This window comes from Mustela putorius, unplaced genomic scaffold (genome assembly GCF_011764305.1).
Source record: "Mustela putorius furo isolate JIRA1106 unplaced genomic scaffold, ASM1176430v1.1 tig00000174_pilon_pilon_pilon, whole genome shotgun sequence".
Lineage (NCBI taxonomy): Eukaryota > Metazoa > Chordata > Mammalia > Carnivora > Mustelidae > Mustela > Mustela putorius.
In genome coordinates, this window is record NW_025421304.1 from 26,981,943 (window position 1) to 27,007,635 (window position 25,693).

The 25,693-nt window shown below is 38.3% G+C and overlaps 1 protein-coding gene across 2 annotated transcripts in view; it reads left to right on the forward strand.

Moving 5' to 3' along the window:
* The window catches only part of NFATC3 (nuclear factor of activated T cells 3), a 133,727-nt gene that overhangs the window by 70,219 nt on the left and 37,815 nt on the right, over nucleotides 1-25,693 (forward strand). For both annotated transcript variants that reach the window (XM_004744503.3, XM_004744502.3), the window contains exons 5-8: nucleotides 7,561-7,733; nucleotides 11,151-11,291; nucleotides 18,533-18,588; nucleotides 19,602-19,728. In XM_004744503.3, the coding sequence (XP_004744560.2) occupies nucleotides 7,561-7,733; nucleotides 11,151-11,291; nucleotides 18,533-18,588; nucleotides 19,602-19,728 (497 nt within the window). The remainder of the gene's footprint in view (nucleotides 1-7,560; nucleotides 7,734-11,150; nucleotides 11,292-18,532; nucleotides 18,589-19,601; nucleotides 19,729-25,693) is intronic.

A 25,693-nucleotide genomic window follows, 5' to 3' on the forward strand; every position in this document is an offset into this window, starting at 1 on the left:
TGACTCATTTCCAAATAAAATGAAGTAGCTAGCTTCTGAATGAGAATGCTTTAGAGTTTTGTTCAAGTTAGGAGTATATGTAGTTTATTATATGTTAGATTGTATGTTAGAAAATGAGTGGCATAAACACTAGACATTTAGTTTGTTATTCCACAACAGAAATATACAGGCATTTTAGGAATAGCACGATGTCTCCATAAGTCATTGGTGCTCCAGACTCTGTATTTTTTCTTCTCTGCTATTTTAACATGTGTCTTCTATCCCCAAGATACAGAATGGCTACTAGAGCTCTAGCACATCACATCTAGCCATCACATCACATCTAAGCTATAGTCCCAGAAGGAATAAGGAGGAAGGGTAAATGAAAACTTCCATCTGAGTTAGCCTCTTTTTTATGTTATATAGTGTTATGTTATGTTATATTATTTATATATATATTTTTTAAAGTAAGCTCCTTGCCCTATGTGGGGTGTGAAATCACAGCCCTGAGACCAAGAGTCACATGCTTTACTGAGCCAGCCAGGCGCCCCCTGAATTTGCCTCTTCTCGAAGAGCTTGTCACAGGGGAGCCTGGGTGGCTCGGATGGTTAAGTGTCTGCCATTGGCTCAGGTCATGAACCTGGGTTCCTGGGATTGAGCCCCACATCAGTCTCCCTGCTTGGCTAGGGGCCTGCTTCTCCTCTCCTACTGCTCCACCTGCTTGTGCTGTCTCTCATGCTCTCTCTCTGTGTCAAACCAATAAATAAATGTTATTTTAAAAATAAATAAAAAAATAAAGACTTGTCACAGAAACCTACCCAACACATCTCATTGTTCATCCTTGTATATAAGGAACATCTGGGATGTTTTGTTTTCTTTCTACTTGAGTACTTTTCTGTCTAACAATGAGAAAAATGGGGGGAAAGGAAATTTAGTATGCAACTTTTAATTGGTCACAACTAGGCATTTTAAAGTTACAGTGAGGTTTGTTACATAGATTATTTCAAACTACGGTATAGACCTTTCTTAAAATGACAGTAACATCCATTCCAGGCTATTGCGAAAACACATACATAAAATTAGATTTTGGTCTCTAGCTCTCTTCCTTTAAATTTATACTTAAATAACTTTTTGGGTAAGCTGCATATACCCCTGAAGGCATACCAATTTGTGATATAATTCTATTATTAGAAAATAAGAATTGCCGGGCACTGTGTGGCTCAGTTGGTTAAGCATCTGCCTTCAGCTCATGTCATGATCCCTGGGTCCTGGGATCGAGCTCTGCATTGGGACTGCTCCTTGGGGAGCCTGCTTCTCCCTCCACCTCTACCTCCTCTCTCTCCTTTCATGAATAAATAAAGAAAATCTTAAAAAAAAAAAAAAAAGAATTGTCTTAAGAAATAATCAGTTATTATGGCTCAGTTGGTGAAGCATCCAGCTCTTGATTTTCGGTACATTGGATTTAGTAAGGAGTCTGCTTATCCCTCTCCCTCCTTTATCCCTCCCTGTACACACATTCTTTCTGTCTAAAATAAAATCTTTATTTAAAAAAAAAAGGAAGAAAAAAGAGGAAAAAAGAAAGAACTTACCTTGTTGACTTTTCCCCCTTGTTACCTATTACTAGAAAAGACAAGTTAATATAAATTGAAATAAAACCTACTTTGTTTACATGGATGGTACTCAATAACCCAACCCAGTTCTCTGCCTCCAGGCATCCTATTTGACCCATTTTCAAATAAAGTGAAGTGGCTAACCACTGAATGAGAATGCATGCATGTGAACTTCTTCCCTTTTACTCTAGGATCTTACTTTTTCATTTAGCATCAAAAGCATATGAATATACAGTTGTAATAGCTACAAAGATGAGTTTAAAACTCAGTTGACCCATCTTTTTTCTAAGAACTCAAAAAATTGATCCCTAGAAGATAGTTTGCAGGCCATGTTTCCATTTGTTCTTCTGGGTCTTAAAAGCAACTGGACTTAAATCAAGTTCAATAGAAAGTTACCAGAAGCTTCTTAAACTTCTTAACTTTGTTTTGTTTTGTACTTTTTTTAAAGATTTTATTTTTTTATTTGATAGAGAGGGAGCACTAGCAGGAGGAGCAGAGGGAAAGGAGAAACAGGCTCCCCGCTGAGCAAAGAGCCCAATGTGGGGCTCGATCCCAGGACCCCGGGATCATGACTTGAGCTGAAGTCGGACACTTAACCAACTGAGCCACCCAAGCACCCCATACTTCTTAACTTTGTCTGAAGGATAGAATAAGAAATATCCATATGAATAATTTCATAATCTGAAAAACCACTATTAAAAATATTAGCTTTTAAGTTGGTCATTATTACATATATACATATACACAGAATCTTTAGAAGTTAAAGGGAGAAGCTGGTATTTCCTGATGGCATGGTAGGTTTTGCTTTACCAGACAAGGAGAGACGTATAAAAACTTACCACATTTATTTTTTGCCTTGTTCTCCAGAAGTTCACAGTCAAGTTTGGTTACAGTACTTATAGTAATTTGTATAACCCTAAATTTGGAATATATTTATTTCCTGTTCTTCTGTTGAAAGTTTTTTTTTCTGTTTTCCTTGACCTAATTTGTATTTATGTTGTAAAATGCCTCATCCTTTCTAAAAATAATGTATAAATCAATAAACAAAAAAGAGTACACAAATTTCTAAAATTTTCAAGAAATTGGGAAAGCTTCACATATCAATTAATGTGAGAAAATCAGCTAAACATATCTCTCTTATCCTTTTCCCATCTACTAGTATGTGGAACAGACTGTAGTCATGACTCCTGTCCCTTCCCCAAGAGGATATGGCATATGTTGCCTACCTGGATCAGACCAGAAAGCAAAAGCTGCAGAAATACTATTGTTACTAGTTACATACAGCTAGTGCCCTCATCGCACCCTCGCACCCTGTCAGGTGCACACCTGAACTTTCTCTAGCCATTCTATCCACCCTGGCCTTTTAGATTAGGGACAGGAATTCTGTAAGAAAGCTTGTGGCAACATTGTGTATGTCCAGAAAAGGGTTGAATAAGAAGCAACTAGGAGGGGTACCTGGGTGGCTTAATTGGTGAAGCATCTGAGTCTTTGATTTCAGTGCAGATTGTGTCAGGGTTGTGAAATTGAGCCCGAATTCAGGCTTCACACTCAGCAGGGTGTCTACTTGAGATTCTCTCTCTCCCCCTTCCTCTGCCCCCGCTTTCCCTGCTTGTGCTCACTTGGTCTCTCAAATAAATAAATCTTAAAAAACAACAAAAAAAAGCAACTAAGAAGTTACACAAACCTAAGGAAACTTCTTCCCTGTATCTTAGCTAATAGAGCAGCTGATGAATGAGGCTGTTTTACCTAACAACTAATTATAAGCTATAGTTATTGAATGTATTATAGTGTCAGTAATGGTAGATAAATAATTTGTGCATGATAAGACCATCATTGTTCAAAATAATTTATGTGTAAGTTAGTTGTAGTTGTGTTAAATGACTCTTATTCTCTAAAAACACTAAGGTGGGGAAAGCTTGGCAGATATTCCACTTGTTTTGCCTACTGTCCCATAGGCGTGGTCATTTCAGTCCTAATTTATTTTGCATGTGTAAGACTCTTTATTTAAGACCATTATACTAACTCATTGCTGTAAGCACCCTACAAGATACTTTAAATATAAGATGCCATTATTCATTGCCTTATCCTACTCAAAACTCCTCCCTGTTTTTAAAACTAGATGAATATGGATATGGCGGTATTATACTCTGACCTAAAATATAGTTACATATTGGGGATACCTGGGTAGCTAGCTCAGTTGGTTAAGCCTCCGACTCTTGATTTCTGCTAAGGTCATGACCTCAGGGTGGTGAGATCAAACCCTGTGTTTGCCTCACCCTAGGAGGGAGTCTGCTTCTCTCCTCCTTCTCCCTCTGCCCCCTCCCCTTGCTGTTTCTCTCTCTGTCTCTCTCTCTCTCTCTCAAATAAATGAATAAATCTTAAAAAAGGAGGGGGCACCTGGGTGATCAGTCAGTTAGGCATCTATCTGCCTTCAGCTCAGTTCATGATCCCAGGGTTCTGGGTTGGAGTCCCACATCTGGTTCCTTGCTCAGCAGGGAATCTGCTTCTCTCTCTGCCTCTGCCCCTTTTTCCCCCTTCCTTACCCCCCAACTGCTTGTGCTCTCTTACATGCTCTCTCTCAGGTAAACAAATAAAATCTTTAAAAAAATTGAAAAGTAAATACATTTTTTTTTTAAAGATAAAAATAAGGGGCTCCTGGGTAGCTCAGTCAGTTAAGTGTCTGCCTTCCAAAAGGGTCGTGGTCCCAGGGTCCTGGGATTGGTCCCCACCGTTGGGCTCTCTGCTCAGCAAGAAGCCTGCTTCTCCCTCTCACTGTACCTCACCCTGCTTGTACTTTCTCTCTTTCTGTCAAATGGGTAAATAAAATCTTTTTAAAAATATCTTAAGGGCGCCTGGGTGGTTCAGTGGGTTAAGCTTCTGTCTTGGGCTCAGGTCATGGTCTCAGGGTCCTGAGATTGAGCCCCGCATCGGGCTCTCTGCTAAGCAGGGAGCTTGCTTCCCCCTCTTTCTCTGCCTGCCTCTCTGCCTACTTGTGATCTCTTTCTCTCTGTCAAATAAATAAATAAGATCTTTTTTTAAAAATCTTAAAAAAAGATAAAAAATAAAATACAGTCATACTTGTAAACAAAATTGATAGTTATTTTTATTCCTCTGTGTGGTTTTCTTGTTGGTCCAGTCTTTTCCTGCATTTTGTAGCCAGAGGTATATTGTGGGGTTGTTGTTGTTGTTGTTTTAAGATTTTATTTATTTATTTATTTGATAGAGAGCAAGCACAGGTAGGGGAATCAGTAGAGAGAGAAGCTGTTTACTCACTGAGCAGAGAGCCTTATGTGGGGGTCCATCCCACGACCCTGGGATCATGACTTAAGCGGAAGGCAGATGCTTATCGGACTGAGCCACCAGGTGCCCCGTGTAGCCAGAGTTTTAAGATTGTCATTTCTGATGCTCATTCTATGTCTTCTCTTAGAAACAGCTCTCTGCTAAAATACCTTCCCTTGGTTCATCCAAGTGTCTCAGGTCAGTAGAGCATGTGACTCTTGATTTCAGTGTTGTGAGTTTGAGCCCTATGATAGGGGTAGAGTTTAAAATAAAATAGTACATACATATATTTATATAAAATACCTTTCCTCAAAACTCAGTAAAATGGATAGTCTCTGGTATTTCTTTCCCCTTAATGATTTACATTGGCATGTTAAGATGAAAAATCACAAGTTGCCTGGGTGGCTCAGTTGTTAAGTATATGCCTTTGACTCGGGTCATGATCCTAACGTTCTGGGATCAAGCCCCACACTGGGGCTTCTTCCTTTCCAGCTCCCCCGTGCTTGTGTTTCCTCTCACTATCTCTATCTGTCATAAATAAATAAAATCTTTAAAAAAACAAAAAAGGATGAACAATCACTACCTCATACAATTTGATTAATACTGGTTGAGCTGAAGTGCAGGTGTTCAATATTAGTTAAATATAATTCATTATCTTTAAATGGCAAATACTTACTTTCAAAAGTGTTTTTTTTTTTTTTGAAATTTCTTCTGTGTCTTTCTGATCATGAAAATACTCATCCTTTTGAGATTCTTTCTCATGCATTATTCCTTTTTGAGAACCTAGTTCTTTAACACATCTTGTCCTCACAACAACTGCTGTAGGCTCTTGGCAATGAGCACCAGAGTTGGGACTGTTGATAGATAAAGCAAAAGGACGATGACAAGGAATACCACAAGAGAGAGTAAACTTTAACTAGAATGTTGATTATTAAGTTACCTGTTTGCTTTCTTCTTTAAATATGTGAATAAGGGGCACCTGGGTGGCTCAGTCATAAGCATCTGCTGAGAGAAAAACCACAAAAACTTAGGGTGTTTATACTACAGCTTTATTTATAACAGCAAAATACTGGAAACCCCATTAAAGCACTGATGAAATCAATTCTGATATAATTACATGTAGGTACCAACATGGGAAAAGGTCCTAGTAAAAAAAAGTAAGGAGCAGGGATGCCTGGGTAGCTCAGTCCTTAAGCATTTCCATTTGGCTTGGGTCATGATCCCAGGGTCCTGAGATTGAGCCCTGCATCTGGCTTTCTGCTCAGAGAGAAGCCTGCTTCTCCCTCTCCCACTCCCCCTGTTTGTGTTCCCTCTCTTGCTGTGTCTCTGTCATGCAAATAAGTAAAATCTTAAAAAAAAAAAAGGTGAATACAAACATACGTTGTAGGTACTGTTGTTTCCTACCATGATTGTGAGTTAAGCAGCCATACAAGTAATAAATTTTGAAGATAATGAAATGTTAGACCTTAAATACCAAAACGTTAATTTTATGTGTGCATACTTTAGAAATGAATCTTAGAATCTTAGCCCGATGGATTTTTTTACTAATTAACATAGCACTAGAAAAGTCTAAATATGCTATTAATGACTAATTAGTAGTCCTACAAGTGAAATCTTTTCTGGCTTGGTTACTTTTATAGAATTTAACTGTCTTTTTATTTTGTATTTCACTTACCTAGTTTTGTAAAACAAACCACTCTAATAGTTTCATGGCTCAAAGTAATAACTGTTCATTATTTTCATGATTCTTAAGGTTGGCTGGACTCAGCTGATCCATTCATGTGGTGGCAGCTGGGATCACTCTTGCCCCTGAATTCAGCTGGAAGCTCAACTGTGTTTTGAACATCCAAGATGGTTGGATGTAGCTGGAATAGTTGAAGATTGTCTTGGCCTTTCTTTCCAGTTTGCCAATTGGACTTCATGGTGGCTCACGGCTCTAAGAGAGCAAAAGTGAAAGTTATGAGGCTTAAATGGTGGGCCCAGGACTTAACCCTCATAACTTCCACTCTATCAGTTGGTTACATTCTGTTTGTCAAAGCAGATCATAAGACCAGCTTTCAAAGGGAGTACCTAGGTATTCCACTTCTTGATGGGAGAAGTGGCATGCAGGTACAAGAATGGGCAAGAATTATTAACAGCCATCTTTTTAGACAATCTGCCACGCTTACCATTATATGTTTGTCGTTGATAATATATTTTTTAAAGATTTTATTTATTTATTTGACAGAGAGAGAGAGAGAGATCACACGTAGGCAGAGAGACAGAGAGAGAGAGGGAGAAGCAGGCTCCCCACTGAGCAGAGAGCCCGATGCAGGACTGGATCCCAGGACCCTGGTATTATGACCTGAGCTGAAGGCAGAGGCCTAAACCACTGAGCCACCCAGGCATCCGTTGATAATATTTTTAATCTCAAAATTGACATAGGAGAAAATAGCAGTCATACTTTTTTTTCTTTTTTTTTTTAAGTGGGCTCCATGTCAAGGTGGGCTTGAGCTCATGACCCTGAGTTCAAGATCTGAGCTGAGATCAAGAATCAGACACTTAACCAACTGAGCCACTGCGGCACTCCATGCATTTTTCTTTTTTGACCTGATTTTAGGTAGTGATAGTTCTTCCCCGCTAGGTTGAGCTAAGTTGTTGAGGACCACTAAATATCAGTAAGCAAATAAAATTTGTCTATTTTTCTCCCTAGTATTGACTGTGCAGGTATTTTGAAACTCCGCAATTCAGATATAGAACTTCGAAAAGGAGAAACTGATATTGGCAGAAAAAATACTAGAGTACGACTTGTGTTCCGTGTGCACATCCCGCAGCCCAATGGAAAAGTCCTTTCTCTGCAGACAGCTTCCATACCTGTTGAGTGCTGTAAGTGAGCTTGTGATGTTTTCAGATTTTGTTTATAATAAGCCATTTTCTGTTTTGTTTATAATGTAATATTTGGATCAGAAGTATAAATCGAGGCACAGAGATTAGATGTCTAATGTGATTTTCTTGTATGGAAATAAGCTGCTTGTTTAGGTGGGAGGGGTGCTGATTTTGGAGTTAGGAAATGGGTTCTCATGATAATTTGACCATAGGTAACTGTGCTGTTACTGTGCCTATAGACAAATTCTCTTGACCACAGTTTTCTTAATCTATAAGAAAAGAAGATGGACTTGATGACATCTGAGAACCAGTTGAAGCTATGGTTCTGATACTAAGTATCCCTTGGTCACCCTTGTTTAATTAAAATGTGAGCCTTCTTAAAAAAAAATGTGAGCCTTCTTGTTTGAAGATGCCTATCTTTGCAAGCTGACGTCTCAGCTAAATAAAGACTTTTAGGAGTTTATTTTTTGGTTCGTTTGTTTTATCATTAATCTATTTATATCCAATTGAGAAAATGAATTCCCTCCTCCCCCCCAGTTTACAAAGGCAAGAAATGAGAATAGGCCCTAGAACTTGGTGCCTACTCCAGCTCTGGAGAACTGTGAACCTCTCGCAGGTTAGCTGGTAGGACTGGAGTTTTGAGACTGCTATTTAGATGTTTAGGGCATAGACTTAGAAGTGTTCTAATTCCATGTCTAAATTTTGTGTAGGAGGAAACTGAGGCACAAGTATCTGAAGTACTTACTCCTTCAAGCTTATTTGCTTGCTGGTGAGAGCTGTGCCTAGAACACAGGTTTTCCTAGTGCTCTTTCAGTTATACCATTTTATTTCTGTCAAAACATGCATTCCTGGGGCACCTGGGTGGCTCAGTGGGTTAAGCCGCTGCCTTCGGCTCAGGTCATGATCTCAGGGTCCTGGGATCGAGTCCCACGTCGGGCTCTCTGCTCAGCGGGGAGCCTGCTTCCTTCTCTCTCTCTCTCTCTCTATCTCTCTGCCAACCTCTCTACCTACCTGTAATCTCTCTCTCTGTCAAATAAATAAATAAATAAAATCTTTAAAAAAAAAAAAAAAAAACATGCATTCCTGATTTGGGATCAAACCTACTGCATTACCTTTCTGTGCTCCTTTTTGCTGTTTGTTGGATTGCACTACTACTTTATTATTTCCTGGTTGGCTTTCGGAATCACTGAGCAAATCCATGGTAATAGAATTCACTGTAGAAGTAGTTTTATATTAATTTTAATAGACAATACAGGTATATGCTACAAAATTAAAAAAATACGGAGTGAAAACAAATTTCCAGGTCAACTATTTCCGCTTCTTAGAAGCAGCTGTCATTGCCATTGTTCTTATTATCATCCCAGACTAGTCTGTGCCAGTATAAGCGTATGTGTATCTATTATTTAAGTTGATAGAGTAATTCGAATTTTTTTTCTAATTTTTAATTTTTTTATTTTTTATAAACATATAATATATTTTTATCCCCAGGGGTACAGGTCTGTGAATCGCCAGGTTTACACACTTCACAGCACTCACCAAAGCCCATATCCTCCCCAATGTCCATAACCCAGTAATTCGAATTTTTGAGATGAAGTTATTATAATGATTTTCTATTTTTTCTTTAAGTTTATCAAATTAATATGTGATTATTGCAAATATAGAAATGCAGAATGGTACAAAGAGTAGTATGGAAATCTTTTGTAATACCACTGCCCTGAAGTAGTCACTATTAACCTTTTTTTTTTTAAAGATTTCATTTATTTATTTGACAGACAGAGATCACAAGTAGGCAGAGAGGCAGGCAGAGAGAGAGGAGGAAGCAGGCTCCCTGCTGAGCAGAGAGCCCGATGCGGGGCTTGATCCCAGGACCCTGGGATCATGACCTGAGCCGAAAGCAGAGGCTTTAACCCACTGAGCCACCCAGGCGCCCCAACCTTTTTTTTTTTTTAATTTTCTTTTTTTTTTTGGTATATATTTGAAAAATATATATCTTTTAGTTGAATGTACCTGCTTATTACGCCTTTGCCATTTGTTGAACACAATTTTGCTGTTTCTTTGAATGTACCTGCGGTGGCTAGTTTCCACCATAAATATCTAAAACTTGAAATAGTCTACATCTTAGGCTAGCCAGTGCTTGTTGTCATTTCCCTTCTCTTTGAGCCATTTGGAACATAAGTATTTTCTGAGGTCTAAGTTAGTGCTCAGTACTTTCCAAGTTGTAGTTGATCCTATATCCCAGACCCATGTCCTATGAAAAGGGTCCGTTTTAACATTCTCTTTGAGTGGGACAGTGATCCCAATTCACATACATTTTGTAGCTTGGTATTAAATACTTGGGAGAGCCAAGAGCCATAGTGAACTGGCTATGTGTGCTTCCTAAAGGTATTCAAGTTTAAATTTCTTTAAAATGTGCTTGCCAAACAAAACAGCTGATCCTCAAAGCCACCAATTTTCCACCCACGAAATAGAACTAAAAGTAGACCAGTTTTCCAACTGTGAAGAAGAGCACATAATTCATACTTTTTATTTGTTTTAATCCAGAGAAACCTAAATAAGCATTTGGCAAGAAGAAACCTTACAGAACCTAAGCAGTCAGAAGAAGTATAATCTGTAGCTTAAAGCTCAGACAGTTAAAAAAACAAAGAAAGAAAAGAAAACTCTAATAGAATCTCACAATATATAACAATTTGAAATCAGTCAATATCAGAGAAAGGTGACCAAGGTCACTGTTTATAAAAGTTGGTAATTTAAAGACTGGCCTTTTCTTAAAGACTTTTCTTAAAGACTGGCATTAAGAAAGACTATGTTTCACATACCCTGGCAAGAAAGAGTGCAGTGCACTGTGGAAACATTTACTTCCATTTTAAAAAATTCAGTGTGTACTTCATGTATGCTTCAGTTATTTAGAAAATTGCCCAGAATGGAATCCTGCTGTCACAGTAATGACCTGTATATTTTCTTGAGGAAAGAGCTAATTTTTTTCTTTTAGAAACTTGTCTTCTTTTAATTGTATGCAATATAATTACATATGTTTGCATTGATCTGCTTTATATAGTTACATTAGATTTATCAATTTTAATAGTTGTATGGAAAAAATGTATTGAAGACAAGCTAAAAGGAGAAAAGTGGATGAAATTAATGTTTTGAAGTCAATATGAAGTTGTAGACATTGACTAATTTTTCTTTTGTTGGTTTCTTTATAGTTGTAAGAAAATTCTTTAGAAATCACACAAATCTAATAAACCTATTTTGTTTTCTAAATAATAGTGGATATTGCTACCATTGTCTGAGACTTAAAAAGCCCAGAGTTTGCTTCCCTTTATTTTTATTGTATAGCTTGAATTTATCATTTACGTATGGAATATTTTAAACTAATATTTTGTTTCTTCTTAACTCGTAAAAAAAAACCAACAACAGCTCAGCGGTCTGCTCAAGAACTTCCTCATATTGAGAAGTACAGTATCAACAGTTGTTCTGTAAATGGCGGTCATGAAATGATAGTGACTGGATCTAATTTTCTTCCAGAATCCAAAATCATTTTTCTTGAAAAAGGACAAGGTAAGTAAGATTTAGTTGATTGACCTCAAAATAAGGGGTAGAAGGGATAAAATAAATTATTCAGATGTTTCACTAACATTAATAACAAAATAGTTTTCCTAAAGCTACAGACATCATTTACACAGATTTGTTTTTGGAAGCCATACATTTCTTAAATTTTCACATAAATGTTGAATTCTCATTAAGGATGTTTCAAAAGCAGTATTTCTACTCCTTTGTATACATATACTACTCAAGAGAATTGACAGTATGTTGCACAGAAACGAATATTTGCAGCCACATTATTCATAATAGCCAAAGTGGGAACAATCCAAAATGATCATAACTGTTATGTGGATAAACAAACTGGGGCCTATCCATATAATGGGATACTAATCAGCCATAAAAAAGAATAAAGTAATGATTCAAAACACACCACGAGTGAACCTTAAAAACATGCTAAGTGAAAGGAATCAGCACACAGTGTCCCAAATCAGCAATCCATAAAGACTGAAAGATTAGTGGTTGCCACTGGAGGGAGGGGAATGACTGTTAGTGGGCATGGGGTTTCTGGAATTAGGTAGTGATGGTGGTTATAGAGCCCTGCGAACATACTAAAAGCCTTTCAATGTTATACTTTAAAAGGGTGAATTTTATGTATTTTATATATGAATGTATAAATTGTGTCATTTTCAGAAATGTAGAAGGATTCTGTGACTATCGGGATGTTTGATTTAGCCCTTCTTGAGCATATTTAAAAAAACAGTACCTCCCGCATCTCACACAGCGTCCCAGGAACCTGCAGGGTGGTGGAGGTGCATGAAAAAAACAAACACTTTCCATCAATTATTCCTTCTGATTTTTTAAAGCATTTTTAAAGTTGTGAAATACCTTTTTATAAGAAGAATATAACACATACTCATACCTCCTACCAAGTTTAAGAAGTAAGACATTTATCTCTGAAGGCCTTTTGAAACCCCTTCCCAAATGGATTCTACTCCTAAATCAATCCATGTTTTTCTTTATAGTTTTATGTATTTTCTCTGGTTTTAGGCTGTATAACATTGCATATTTTCTTCTGAAAATTGCTTTTTTCAGAGGTCAACATTAATGTTTTAAGATTGATCCATGTAATAGAAGATCTTTCATTTTCACTTCTTTATAGTTTTACTGTATGAATTGCCACAGTTGATTATGTTTCCTCACTGGGTATTTGGGCTGTATCCAGTTTTTGACATTACCAAACAATAACTAGCAGTGCTACTATGAACATTTTACTCCTTATCACCTGGTGGACATAAATAAGAATGTCATAATTCTTTTTTTTTTTTTAAGATTTATTTATTATTTCAGAGATCACAGGTAGGCAGAGAGACAGGCAAAGAAAGAGGAAGGGAAGCAGGCTCCCCGCTGAGCAGAGAGAGCCCAGTGTGGGACTCGATCCTAGGACCCTGGGATCATGACCCAAACTGAAGGCAGAGGCTTTAACCCCCTGAGCCACCCAGGCACCCCGAGAATATCATAATTCTTATATTTTGTTTATCTGGTAGGTGTAAAATGGTATCTTGAACTTTGATTTTGAATTTCCCTGACATTTATTGAGGGTGTTATGGGTCATTTATGTATCCTTTTTTGTGTAATATCTGTTGGTGTTTTTTGCTCATTTTTTTCCATTGATACAGTTTTCATTTTCTTACTGCCTTATGAGATTGTTTATGCATTCTGGATATCAAAGTGAGTTGGTGAAGTGCCTCACTTTTTCCCATTCCTTAAGTGTATGTCATACAATTTTACCTTCCTTTGAACGTGTAACTGAGCTAATTTCTGAAACCTTCAGGGGTGGGGGCTTTGTGGGACTATTGGTTTCTGCTATAATTCTATTCATGGGTATAGGACCATTTATGTTTATTTCTTCTTGAGTTATTTTTTGTGATTTATACTTTTCCAGGTTAAAAAAAAAAAGGCAAACCTTCAGTCTGTTTCTCCTTTACTCTCACATTGTTACTACATTCACAATACTTCTGACTCCAGATGTGTGGGTTTCCCATATATCAACCAATTCTTTGAAATGAACTGGATTTTTTTTTTTTAAGACTTCATTTATTTATTTACTTGACACAGAGAGACACACAAGAGAGGGGAAGTGTGAGAGGGAGAAACAGGCTCCCCGCCAAGTAGGGAGTCCAGTGCAGGGCTCCATCCCAGGACTCCTGGATCATGACCTGAGCTGAAGGCAGACGCTTAACAACTGAGCCACCCAGGCACCCTGAACTGGATTTTCTTAATTAAATTCAATTCTGACAGTATCTGGAGTTAGCTCAGACCACAGCTTAAGGGCTCAGTACCATAAGACTGCCCCCTACTTCAAATGCCAGTCGAAAGTAGTAGGTGCCCAGTTGCCCACATCATCGTTCTGACTTGGCTACAAATTGGAGGTTCCCATTACCTCTATCTTGGATTTGATCATTTGGTAAAGCAGAACTCCGAGCAATACGTACTTGTATTTACCAGTTTACTGTGTAATAGAGAATATCATAAAGGATACAGGTGAACAACCAGGTGGAAGAGATGTGTGGAATAAGGTATATGGGAATGGGTGCAGGGCTTCTCTATCTTATGGACATGCCACTATCACAGCTACCCCCATGTGTTTGACAACCCAGAATTTCCCCCAGTCTCTGGAGTAATTTAGTATTTTTATGGAGGCTTCACCACACAGGCTTGACTGATTATTCCTTATTCTCCCTTCTCTGGAGAATGGAGGTGGGGATGAATGTTCCAAGGTTCTAATCATGGCTTGGTCTTTTGGTGACCAGCCACCATCCAGGGGCCCGCCAGAAGTCACCTCCTTAGAACAAGAGATAGTTCTGTCACCCAGGAAATTCCAGGGGATTTAAGACCTCTGTGTCAGGAACTGGGGTCAAAGACCAAATACAGGGCGCCTGGGTGGCTCAGTTGGTCAAGCATCTGCCTTTGGCTTAGGTCATGATCCCAGAGTCCTGGGATCGAGTCCCACATCAGGCTTCTTGCTCAGCAGGGATTCTGCTTCTCCCTCTACCTCTCCCCCCCCTGCTCGTGATCTTTCTCAAATAAATAATTAAAATCTTAAAAAAAAAAAAAAGACCAAATACAAGAACAAAAGGTATTCCTTGTGCTGTTCGTATCACTTAGAAAATCGTAAGAATTTTAGGAGCATTGGGATGCCGGCGTGGCTTAGTTGGTTAAACATCTGCCTTTGGCTTAGGTCATGATCCCAGGGTTCTGGGATCTAGTCCCATGTCAGGCTTCTTGCTCAGCAGGGAGCCCGCTTCCCCCTCTGCCTGTCACTCCCTCTGCTTTGGAGTTTGAGCGCTGTCTCTCTCTCTCTTTCTTTAATAAATAGAATCTTTAAAAGAATGTTTTAAGGAACTTCAGGAGTTTTATCCCAGGAACCAGAGGCAGAGACCAATATATATTTTCGCTATTATTTCACACAAGGATTTTATTTATTTCACTCAGTTTTCAAATTTGTTTGACATTAATTTGGTTATAATACTGTATTTCTGCATCTGGAATTACATCCCTTTTTAAAAATGTATTCTGCTGTTATTTGTGCAATCTCTGGTTTTTTAGCCAGGGTTTCCAGAGTACTTTGACTTTATTGATCCTTTCAGTTGGTATTTGTTTTCTGTTTCCCTCGTTTCTGTGTTTTTTTCTTTTTTAGGGCTTAATGTGTTTCTTTTTCTTAATTTAAATGGTAATCTCATTTGTTTTTCATCCTTTCCTCTTTTTAAAACTTAAGTATTTAAGGCTATACATTACCTTTGTTGCCTCTTAAAATTTCAACACCTATTTTTTCCCTGAATACTCTTTCTTAGGGTTTAAGTAAGTTTAAATCTTTTCATACTAAACCTTTCCCATTCTGTTGACTCTGACATCCTCATAAGCTGTCATTTTATTTCTTTCATTTATCATCTAGCCTCTCAAAAAGGTAATGTTACCACCTTTATTTCCTTACCTGCTACTTACTCTTTCGTTCTCTGTATTGAAACATAACCTAAAACTTTTGACAGTCAACTACCCACACTTCTTGACAGTCTTTTCTTTCTTGGCCTTTGTGTGATTGTATTTACCTGGTTCCTGGCACATTTTTAACTGTCCTCACTCATCTTTTTTTAATCAGTTTTTCTGGCCCTTAAGTATAGATGTTTCCCAAGGTTCTGTGGTTCAGCTTTCTTTTCATTATGTTCCTTCATTCTAGGAAATTTCATCAGTCATCATCATATCTCCATCTATAACCACATTATTTTTTTTAAACTTCTCTTATATACTTTTTACCCACCAAATCCTGTATAGATGGCCCACTGATACTTAAAATAAAAAATCACATCAGATGTAACAAACCAGTTTGTTTCACTGGGTCCCCCAACTTGATTAAAAATGTTACATCTCCCTGTTCTTAGGTGGGAAACCGTATTTTTTCATGTGTTTTCCTCCTTAAAATTCACTTCCCGGGGCCCCTGCATGGCTCACTCATTAAACATCTGCCTTCAGCTCGTGTCATGGTCCCATGGTCCTAGGATCGAACCCCACATCAGGCTCCCTGCTTGGCAGGAAGCCTGCTTCTCCCTCTCCCACTTTCCCTGCTTGTGTTCCCTCTCTCACTGTCTCTCTGTCAAGTAAATAAATAAAATCTTTTAAAAAATAAATAAAATAAAATTCACTTCTTCCAATTCCTTTGATCCTGACCCATACCTGCCTGTCTAAAAGAAGTATCAGTTCTGTATCACAGTTTATTAATTCATCAATTATTTATGAAGCATCTGTTACATGACAGACACTAGTCTAGGCATTAGGAATATAATGGTGAATAAAATCTTAGAGTTGCATGCTTTGATGGCCTACATTCTAGTGGGGAACAGACAATAAAGATGTAAGTGAACAAGATAATTCTAGATAAAGGTACTATGAATGAAGAGGGTAAAGTGATAGTAACTGAATATTGATTTATATCAGGTGGTCAAGAAAAGTCCTTCTGCAGCATTAATATTTTAAGCAAAAGAAGAAGTGTAAGGAAGAGATAGTATCTCAGAGCTTCCCCTTTCTGTTATAAAAATTCATTTGTGCCTGAATATAATAAATGTCTATTTATGTAAGGCAGTTTCATGATAGAATTCCTTTATTTTTGAGTGCTTTTAGTTTAAATTGAATCATGTTAAATGGTAGCAATTACTGGTTTCAGATAAGATGCAGCTGTGAATATGTAACTCCCATTCTGAAAGCACCATCAGTAATCCCTTCATATTTTAGGCTCCTTGACATGGCATTTAGGTCACTGCCTTTCTTTCCAGCCTTATTTCTTACTCCTCCGTGAGTCATACTTTATATCCCACCAACACAGCTGCTTATGGTTCCTTGTATTGTGTAGTTTTTTGCCATCTTGGCTTTGCTTGTGCCCTCTCTTCTGCCTAGGACCACCCCCCCCCCCCGTCACTTGAATTCTACCTTATTTTTAAGCTTCAGTTCAAGAGCTCAGGAAACCTTCCTTTACTTACCCCTTCACCAAGACTAGGGTAAGAATCCTGAATTCTCTTGGCACATTCAGAGTGCACCTTTATTACTGTAACCGCCACACTTTATTATAATAAAGTGTATTTACCTTTCATCTGCAGACTTGAGGGTAAGCGTATCCTTTCATCATTAACTCAGTAACCCAAAGTGCATGGCCCATCAGGACCCAGCAAATGATTGTTGAACTGAGCTGTATTTTTGTGTAGGCATAGCATTTGTCTGTAGTATCTCTTGTGCACAAGGATAGCCATTATCTTGTTACCAGACTGGAAAATGATTGTCACAATTAAGAAGGTGTTTGATTGAGCCTTTTCAGATATGAAAAGACTTTCAGATGAAGTCATGCTAACTGTGAAGATACTTGTGAGAGTTAGTCAATGGGCAAATGCCCATGACTTAATAAAGAAGGCTTTAGGGACGCCTGGGTGGCTCAGTTGTTGCGCGACTCCTTCGGCTCAGGTCATGATCGTAGCTCCTGAGATGGAGCCCCGTGTTGGGCTCTCTGCTCAGTGGGGAGCCTGCTTCCCTGCCTCTCTTTGCCTGCTGCTCTGCCTACTTGTGATCTCTCTCTCTCTCTCTCTCTGTGTCAAATGAATAAATAAAATCTTAAAAAGAAAGAAAGAAAGAATGCTTTAGAATACTGCACATCAGACTAGAGTGAGAGCTTTAGTAGCATTTGGGGTTCTCCCCCAGGTGAACAATTCACTTGAGAGGAAGAGACAGAAAATGTGCTGGCCAGATCTTTGGATGGCACAAACATGGGAAGCCTAGCCAAGTACATTCAAAGACCATCAGTGTCTAAAAAGATCTTGACAAGCCAAGAAATCCAAGTCTAGTAGGGAAAAATTAATCTAATAAGTGCTGGCAGAAAAAATACGTAAGTGCAGTGTAGGAGTTTGAACTTGGTGGTAGGAAATGTAGTGGACTGAGGGAAACTATGGTACACTAAGTGTAAGTCAGTATTGTGCAGTTGCCCCAGGAAACTTTTATTAACAGACACAGTGTCTTCACATAAGGTGGCAAGAACCTTAGTTGCTGTCTACCATGCTGGGTCATTTCCCACCTGGGCTGTTCAGTTCTGGGCTTGGTACATTTGGAGGGAGATGGTCGTGTTGGAGAAATGTTCAAAGAAGAGTGGGCAGGAAGGCTAATTAATAAAATACTGTGTAAGAGATAGATGCAGAACTGGGGAGACTAGCCCCAACAGAAGAGGAGACACCTGCAAACATAGCTGTTTTTAAACATCTGGAAAGCTACTCAAGAGCAGAGGACCCCTCAAGATTTTGGGGATTGTTGGGCTGCAAGGGGTAGTTCTTAAACCACTGATGGGATATTGTAAGGAGGCAGATTTCATCTGTCATGAAGAGCTTATCCAGCAGCAGTGACTGTCTAGAGATTAAATGGGTTACTTCGTGAGGGAGTGAGTTTCCCATTACCTAAGGTATATAAGCAGAAATTGGCTACCACTTGGTGGAGGTGCTCTCAGAGGATTTTCAAACATCACTCAACAGAATAAACTGGGGGGCCTGCTATCTCAGGTAGCCCAAGATCTTTCTTCCCATTTTTTTGTCATGGGTACATACTTTATTTTCATAATGGAAGTCCGAAAAAGATTCCCTTTGCCAATAAGCTTGTGATACTAGATACATTAAATGTTGTTTATATACTTTCTGACTTGAATTACTTTTAACTGTAAATTTTTTTTTCAATAGATGGACGACCTCAGTGGGAGGTAGAAGGGAAAATAATCAGGGAAAAATGTCAAGGGGTAAGAAATTTACTTTATTTCTTTTTAAATACTTAAGAAGCATGATGAGAAAATCGGATAATGCCACTTTATGTTATAGATGAAGACTCTTTTATCTGTTGTATGAAAGAAAAGTAAATTCGAATTTTTAGAAGTTTGGACATTAGATAGGTACTTTCCTGACACTAAAATTAAATTTAGGATAGATAAACAATTGGTGTCTTTCCCTTTTATTAGAAGGTTCTTACTGATGTTATCACGAAACTTTTTCTCTGAATGCAGTGAAGAAATCAAATAAATTCAGTAAAGAACATATATAATGGGCAAAAATTAGGGGGGAGAACAAATCCTCATGGGTTTGTGTATTTAGGATTATATTTGCATCTGTTCAACATTAAGCCTTCCAGGATTCACCACTGAACGCTGTGGTCCCTTCATCCTGGTTGGATTGGTGACAGAATCTTCTGGGGTAGAGAATGACACTGCACAGTGCTCTCCAGAGACCTGGAGAAATTAGGTTAAGGATTGCAATTGGTTTGGGCTAACAGTTTTCACTCCGCTTGTGTAAAATTATTTTTTATGTAGGAACAGATCTTGTATATTGTCAGTTTAGAACATTTTGAATGTGAAATTTAAGAAATCTAAACTATAGCACAGCTCAAGAAATATTAAACCTGACTGAAAACCAGAGTAGACTTCCACTTAAGATCAATAGCAACATGTAATATTCAGTAGTGCAGAGTATCTCACTACGTAGTATATAAGACTGTTTTTATTTCTGCTACAGCTAGAACCCAACTGGATGACTAAAAGGTAATTTCTCCTTTAGTGGTTTACTTTAAAGAATTTATCTCTGTTGAGACTAGAGTTTCTTAGAGTAAATCTCCAGATGATTTACATGACCAGTTGATGTGCATAATTATCTATGATGGGAGAGACTGTGTAGTTAAGGCTCAAGAGTCATGGTGAGTTTAGCAGGTGCATTTCATTTTTAGTTCTGAGTGTAACACAATCTTGCTTTCCATGCTCCTTAGGCTCACATTGTCCTTGAAGTTCCTCCATATCATAACCCAGCAGTTACAGCTGCAGTGCAGGTGCACTTTTATCTTTGCAATGGCAAGAGGAAAAAAAGCCAGTCTCAACGTTTTACTTACACACCAGGTATGGGAAGTCGTGATGGTTTACTATAGAACTTGCTTTCATAATGAATAAAAAGTTGTTCGATGAAACCTATATGGCAATGTTTAAGGTAGAGTGCTTATAATCAATAAAAATCCCAACATATGCCATTCTATCAAGTTTGTGTTGACTTTTAAATTTAGATGTGGTTTTAGTTGTTATTTTGTAGTTATTTATTATAAGAATCAGAAGATTGAATATAGGTTTTTTTTTTTTTTTTAAAGAAGGAGGTGTTCCCTCTTTTTTTTTTTTTTTTTAAAGATTTTATTTATTTATTTGACAGAGAGAAATCACAAGTAGATGGAGAGGCAGGCAGAGAGAGAGAGAGAAGCAGGCTCCCTGCTGAGCAGAGAGCCCGATGCGGGACTCGATCCCAGGACCCTGAGATCATGACCTGAGCCGAAGGCAGCGGCTTAACCCACTGAGCCACCCAGGCGCCCTGAATATAGGTTTTAAATCTGTTTTTCAGTAGCTACCAGAAATCACCACCACTACAGTAAAGGCAGGTGTTTGTAAATATGTGTGAAGTCCCCTTGTGTCCTGAGCATTGCAGGAAGGTAGTGTGTTCATCTTAATCATTTCCAGTCAGATGAAAAATCTCCCATTAGATTTTCATTTGACCAGTAGTGACTACAGCATACTATGGGCCATGGGGAATATAAAGTTGTTGCCAGAATTTCTGGTTGTATAGATGCACTCTAATAAAGCTTCCGTACTGCTTTCTGCAATAGTTCAAATGGTGTAACTTTCCAGGTCTTGGTTATGACACATAAATATTATTTGCAGTAATCACGCTGAACAAATCTTTATAGAGGCCCTCTCTGTTTTAGGCACCGTATTAGTCACCAGAGCATATGATAATAAAAAAATCATAGTGGACTTTACTCTTCAAAACTTATTCTTGCGGGGCGCCTGGGTGGCTCAGTGGGTTAAAGCCTCTGCCCTTGGCTCAGGTCATGGTCCCAGGGTCCTGGGATCGAGCCCCGCATTGGGCTCTCTGCTCGGCGGGGAGCCTGCTTCCCCCTCTCTCTCTGCCTGCCTCTCTGCCTACTTGTGATCTCTGTCTGTCAAATAAATAAATAAAATCTTTAAAAAAAAAAACAACTTATTCTTGCAAAAACTTCTTTTTTCCTTAAGATTTATTTGTTTATTTTAGAGAGAAAGAGAGAGAGAGGGAATCTTAAGTATGCTCCCCACTGAACTCCAAGCTTGACACAGGGCTCGATCCCACAACCCTGAGATCATGACTTGAGCCCAAATCAAGAGTTGAACACCCAACTAACTAAGCAACCCAGACACCCCCTCTTGCAAAATCTTTTAAATGGTTTATAGTTAATGAAAATAATGAACACTTAAATTTGAAAGGGTACTGGTTATGAATGATCATTTGTCATTCATATTCTTTAAAGCCTGACTGTATTTCACTTTTAGCCTCTAAAAGCATTTATAAGGGTGCCTGGGTGGTTCAGTGGGTTAAAGCCTCTGCCTTTGGCTCAGGTCATGATCTCAGGGACCTGGGATCGAGCCCTGCATCAGGCTTTTGACTAAGCAGGGGACCTGCTTCTCCCTCTCTCTCTCTCTGCCTCTCTGCCTACTTGTGATCTGTCAAATAAATGAATAAAATCTTTAAAAGAAAAAAAAAGGCGTTTATATTCCTAAATCTGAAAATTAATATTACTTGATCATGTTAATATATTACTTGGTAATAAAATATTTCAGATAGTTTTCAAATAGAATACAAACATTCTGAAAGATTTTGGTTAACTTTTTCAGTATTAATTCAGTAAGTATTTGAGGGTGCCCACCAGTTGGGTGAAACCTGTCTCATTTCCTTTATCATGGAATTTATAATCCAGGGGGTCAAACAGAAGTTAATGAATCACTGAATAAATTAGTTACTAACAAATTTGTAATTAGAAACTGTAGTAAGGACTCTGTAGGAAAGGGATATGATGCTATAGGTGAAAATAACAGAGGGACCCTTGCTTAGGCTAACAGGTTGAGAAAAGGCTTTTATGTGAAAGTAATACTTGAGTTGATAACTGGAAAATAATAATAGTTTAAAGACCTGTTGTATATGTGTGTGTGTGTGTATATATATACATACATAAGGTACTGTTCTAAGCCCTTTTTCTATTTATTCTTTTGAACTCATAATAGATGTATGAGATAGGTTATTATCTTGTTTTATAGATGAAGAAACTGAGTAGCTAAGTATTATGCCCACAGTCTTAGAACATTTAAATCTTACAGCCAAATGTCATGCATAGGCAATCTGGTTCCAGAGTCTGGGCACCTAACTCTTACACTAGAGTACATCTCAGGTTTGTTCATTGATTTAGCAGACATATTGAACACTTAGTGTGTGCCAAGTGCTATTCTAAGCAGTTTATACCTAATAACTAATTTATTCTCTTATTTTCCTGTAAGGTAGGTAATAATTGCCCTTTTCATTTTGCAAATGAGTGAACCAAGGTCACACAGCTAATAAGTGGTGAAGGTGAGATTTGAATCCAGGCAATCTGGCTGTAGAATCTATACTGTTAATAACTGTCTTAGAGAATGTGAGGGAGAACATTTCAGATAAAGTCAACAGCATGTGCAAAGGTCTTGTGGTTGGTTGGATAATAGAGTATTAAAAGAACTTCAGTGGGTTAAGTGTCCAACTCTTGATTTTGGCTCAAATCATGATCTCAGGGTCATGGGATCCAGCCCTGCATTGGGCTCTGTGCTCAGCATGGAGTCACCTTGTCCCTTTCCTTCTGCGCCTTCCCTGTTCTCTTACTCTCTCTCAAATAAATACATTAATAAAATCTTAAAAAAAAAAAAAAGAGGGGTGCCTCAGTTAAGTGTCTGATTCTTGGATTTTGGCTGAGTTCATGATCTTAGGGTTTTGAAATGATTCCCTGCTTCACGCTCCATGTTGGGCATGGAGCCTGCTTAACATTCTCTCTCCCTCTCCCCTCTCTCTATCCTCTAATAAAAAATGAAAAAGTTGTAGGGCGCCTGGATGGCTCAGTGGTATAAGCCTCTGCCTTTGGCTCAGGTCATGGTCTCAGGGTCCTGGGATCGAGCCCTGTGTCAGGCTTTCTGCTCAGCAGAGAGCCTGCTTCTCCCTCTCTGTCTGCCTGCCTCTCTGCCTACTTGTGATCTCTCTTTCTGTCAAATAAATAAATTAAAAAAAAAAAAGTTCCAAGAAATGAGCTTTAACAGAGAGGTAACGTGATCAAATTTGTATTGTAAAAACCACTTCCAGAGCGCCTGACTAGCTCAGTCAGTAGAGCTTGTGACTCTTGATCTTGGGGTTGTGAGTTCTTCTTTTTTTTTTTAAGATTTTATTTATTTATTTGACAGACAGAGATGACAGGTAGGCAGAGTGGCAGGCAGAGAGAGAGGAAGGGAAGCAGGCTCCCTGCTGAACAGAGAGCCCAATGTGGGGCTCAATCCCAGGACCCTGGGAGCATGACCTGAGCCGAAGGCAGAGGCGCCCCTGGGATTGTGAGTTCTAGTCTCATGTTGGGCATGGAGCCTACTTTAAACCACCTCCCCTCAAAAAAATCCTTTTCCCTGCAATATGTGCATGTATCAAATTAACTTGTGGTACACCTTAAATTTTACACAATGTTATGTGTCAAATATATTCAGTTAAAAGAAAGTTTAAACTAAAAATCATTTCCCCCATATTTCTCCTGTCTTATTTTAAGGTATCAATGACCAGTTTAGTCTTTTCCTCAAATTACTAACTATGGAAAGTGAGATTTATATGACAGAGGCCCAAAAAGGTTAAAAAGGTGATTCAGATAGTTAGTGTTTTGATTATATAGGGGAGACAGCATTAATGATAATAAAGAATATCAGGGAAGGAATAAAATTTAAAATATAAAAGTTGGAATGGGCCTTAGTTGGGAGAAGGAACAGTAAGGGATAGGTAAGGATGAACAAGATGGGTGTATATTCGGCTGGTTTATACATTTAGTAGTGGAGAGTTTAGGGAGTTTCCATATGATAGCGTCAACTTTTTTTTCTTTAAAGAATAACACGGAATATTCTGTTGTGAGCAGAGGGGAATGTAGGTGATTTGGCAGTTTGAAGAATGTAGACAAGTTTGAAATAGTTGTTGTAAAGAAAGGGGAGAGTAGGTTACCACAGAAACATAATAGGATTCTAGGCATGATCAGAAAACACCTTTGATGCTGATATTCATGAATTTATAAATATTAATTTGCCATGTTGCGTAACTTTCTTAAATAGCACTCAGATTCAGACATGCAGTCCAAGAATGTTAACAAATGCTATGACGATGGGAGACTGTAGAATCTAACCTCAATAAGAAGGGAGAGGGCTTCTGGAATTGTTTTAAAAATAAAAAAAGCAGGGGTACCTGGGTAGCTTAGTGGGTTAAGCCCTCTGCCTTCGGCTCAGGTCATGATCCCAGAGTCCTGGGATGAAGCCCTGCATCGGGCTGTCTGCTTCCCCCTGTCCCTGCCTGCCTCTCTGCCTACTTATGATCTCTCTCTGTGTCAAATTTAAAAAAAAAAAAAAAAAAAAAAGCTTCTAAAAAATAAATAAAATAAAAAAGCAATAGAAGAGGATCAGCCAATTAGAAGTTTTCATTTTTACTATCTTAGTAGTATTAACTGACAGGCAAAGAGTAGTAACTGAACAGGCTTATAATGCCTTTACATTATCAGCTCATGGGTTGGGAGGACAATATAAAAGCAGAACCCTAGAGGGCCTTATATATGAGAATGGCAATCACTGGGGCCCCAGAGTACTGAAGAAATATTGGATTGGACTACCAGCTGTCATCACTGGCCTTATGATTGACAATATACTAATCAGGTGGCACACACAAAACAAAGACTGAAGAAGTGTTTGGAGGCGCCTGGGTGGCTCAGTTGGTTAAGTGTCCTTCTCAAGGTTTTGGCTTAGGTCATAATCTCAGGGTTGTGGAATTGAGCCCTGCGTCAGACTCTGCGCTCAGTGTGGAGTCTGTTATAGATTCTCTCTGTCTCCTGCTCTGTCCTTCCTCCCTTCCCCTCTTCCCCTTTCTCCTTCCCCACCTCTGCCTCTGTTCCTCTGTCTCTCTCTCAAATAAACAAATAAATAAATAAATCTTTCTTTTTTCTTTCTTTTTTTTTTTTAAATTGGGCAGTCCTTCTGGCTGATTACTGTCTTTCCTCTGTAGTATTTGGCTTTTGTCATTTTTTTCTAAAATGAAGTTTTGAATAAAATTTTTATAAAAGCAAATATATTTTTTTGTGAATGTATTTATTTTGTGTGTGTGTGTGTGAATTTATTTTTTTAAAAAGACAGATTAAGGGGTGTCTAGGTGGCTCAGTCAGTTAGGTCTCTAACTCTTGATTTTGGCTCAGGGTGATATCAGGGTCCTGGGATCAAGACTGTGTCAGTTCTGCATTTGGCACAGAATCTGCTTGTCTGTCTCCCTCTGCACCTCCCCTGCTCACAAACATGTTTTCTTTCTCTCAAATAAAATCTTTGGGGGAAGAAAAGGAAAAAAATAGTTAAGTTGAAAAAATATTTTCAAGCATCCTAATTGTCTTCTGCTCTGAAACTGTCATTCTGTCTTTTTGGTTCCTTTTGATCCATTTATAGCACAACATTTTAAAATCAAAATGGGACCAAAATATATATAGTATGCTAATTTTATGACCTCAACATTTTTATTTTTCTTCATGAGCAGATAAAGCTTTACAGAATTTCAAAAGAAAGAATTCTAGTGTGTGATACTTACATTAGAGTTACGTTTGTCTTATTAATTTGTATGATTATTTATATTAAATATTTGTGTCTTATTTGTTGTGACAATTCTTTTTTAAATTTTGCTTATAAAAAATTTAGATAGGGGCGCCTGGGTGGCTCAGTGGGTTAAGGCCTCTGCCTTCGGCTCGGGTCATGATCCCAAGGTCCTGGGATTGAGCCCCGA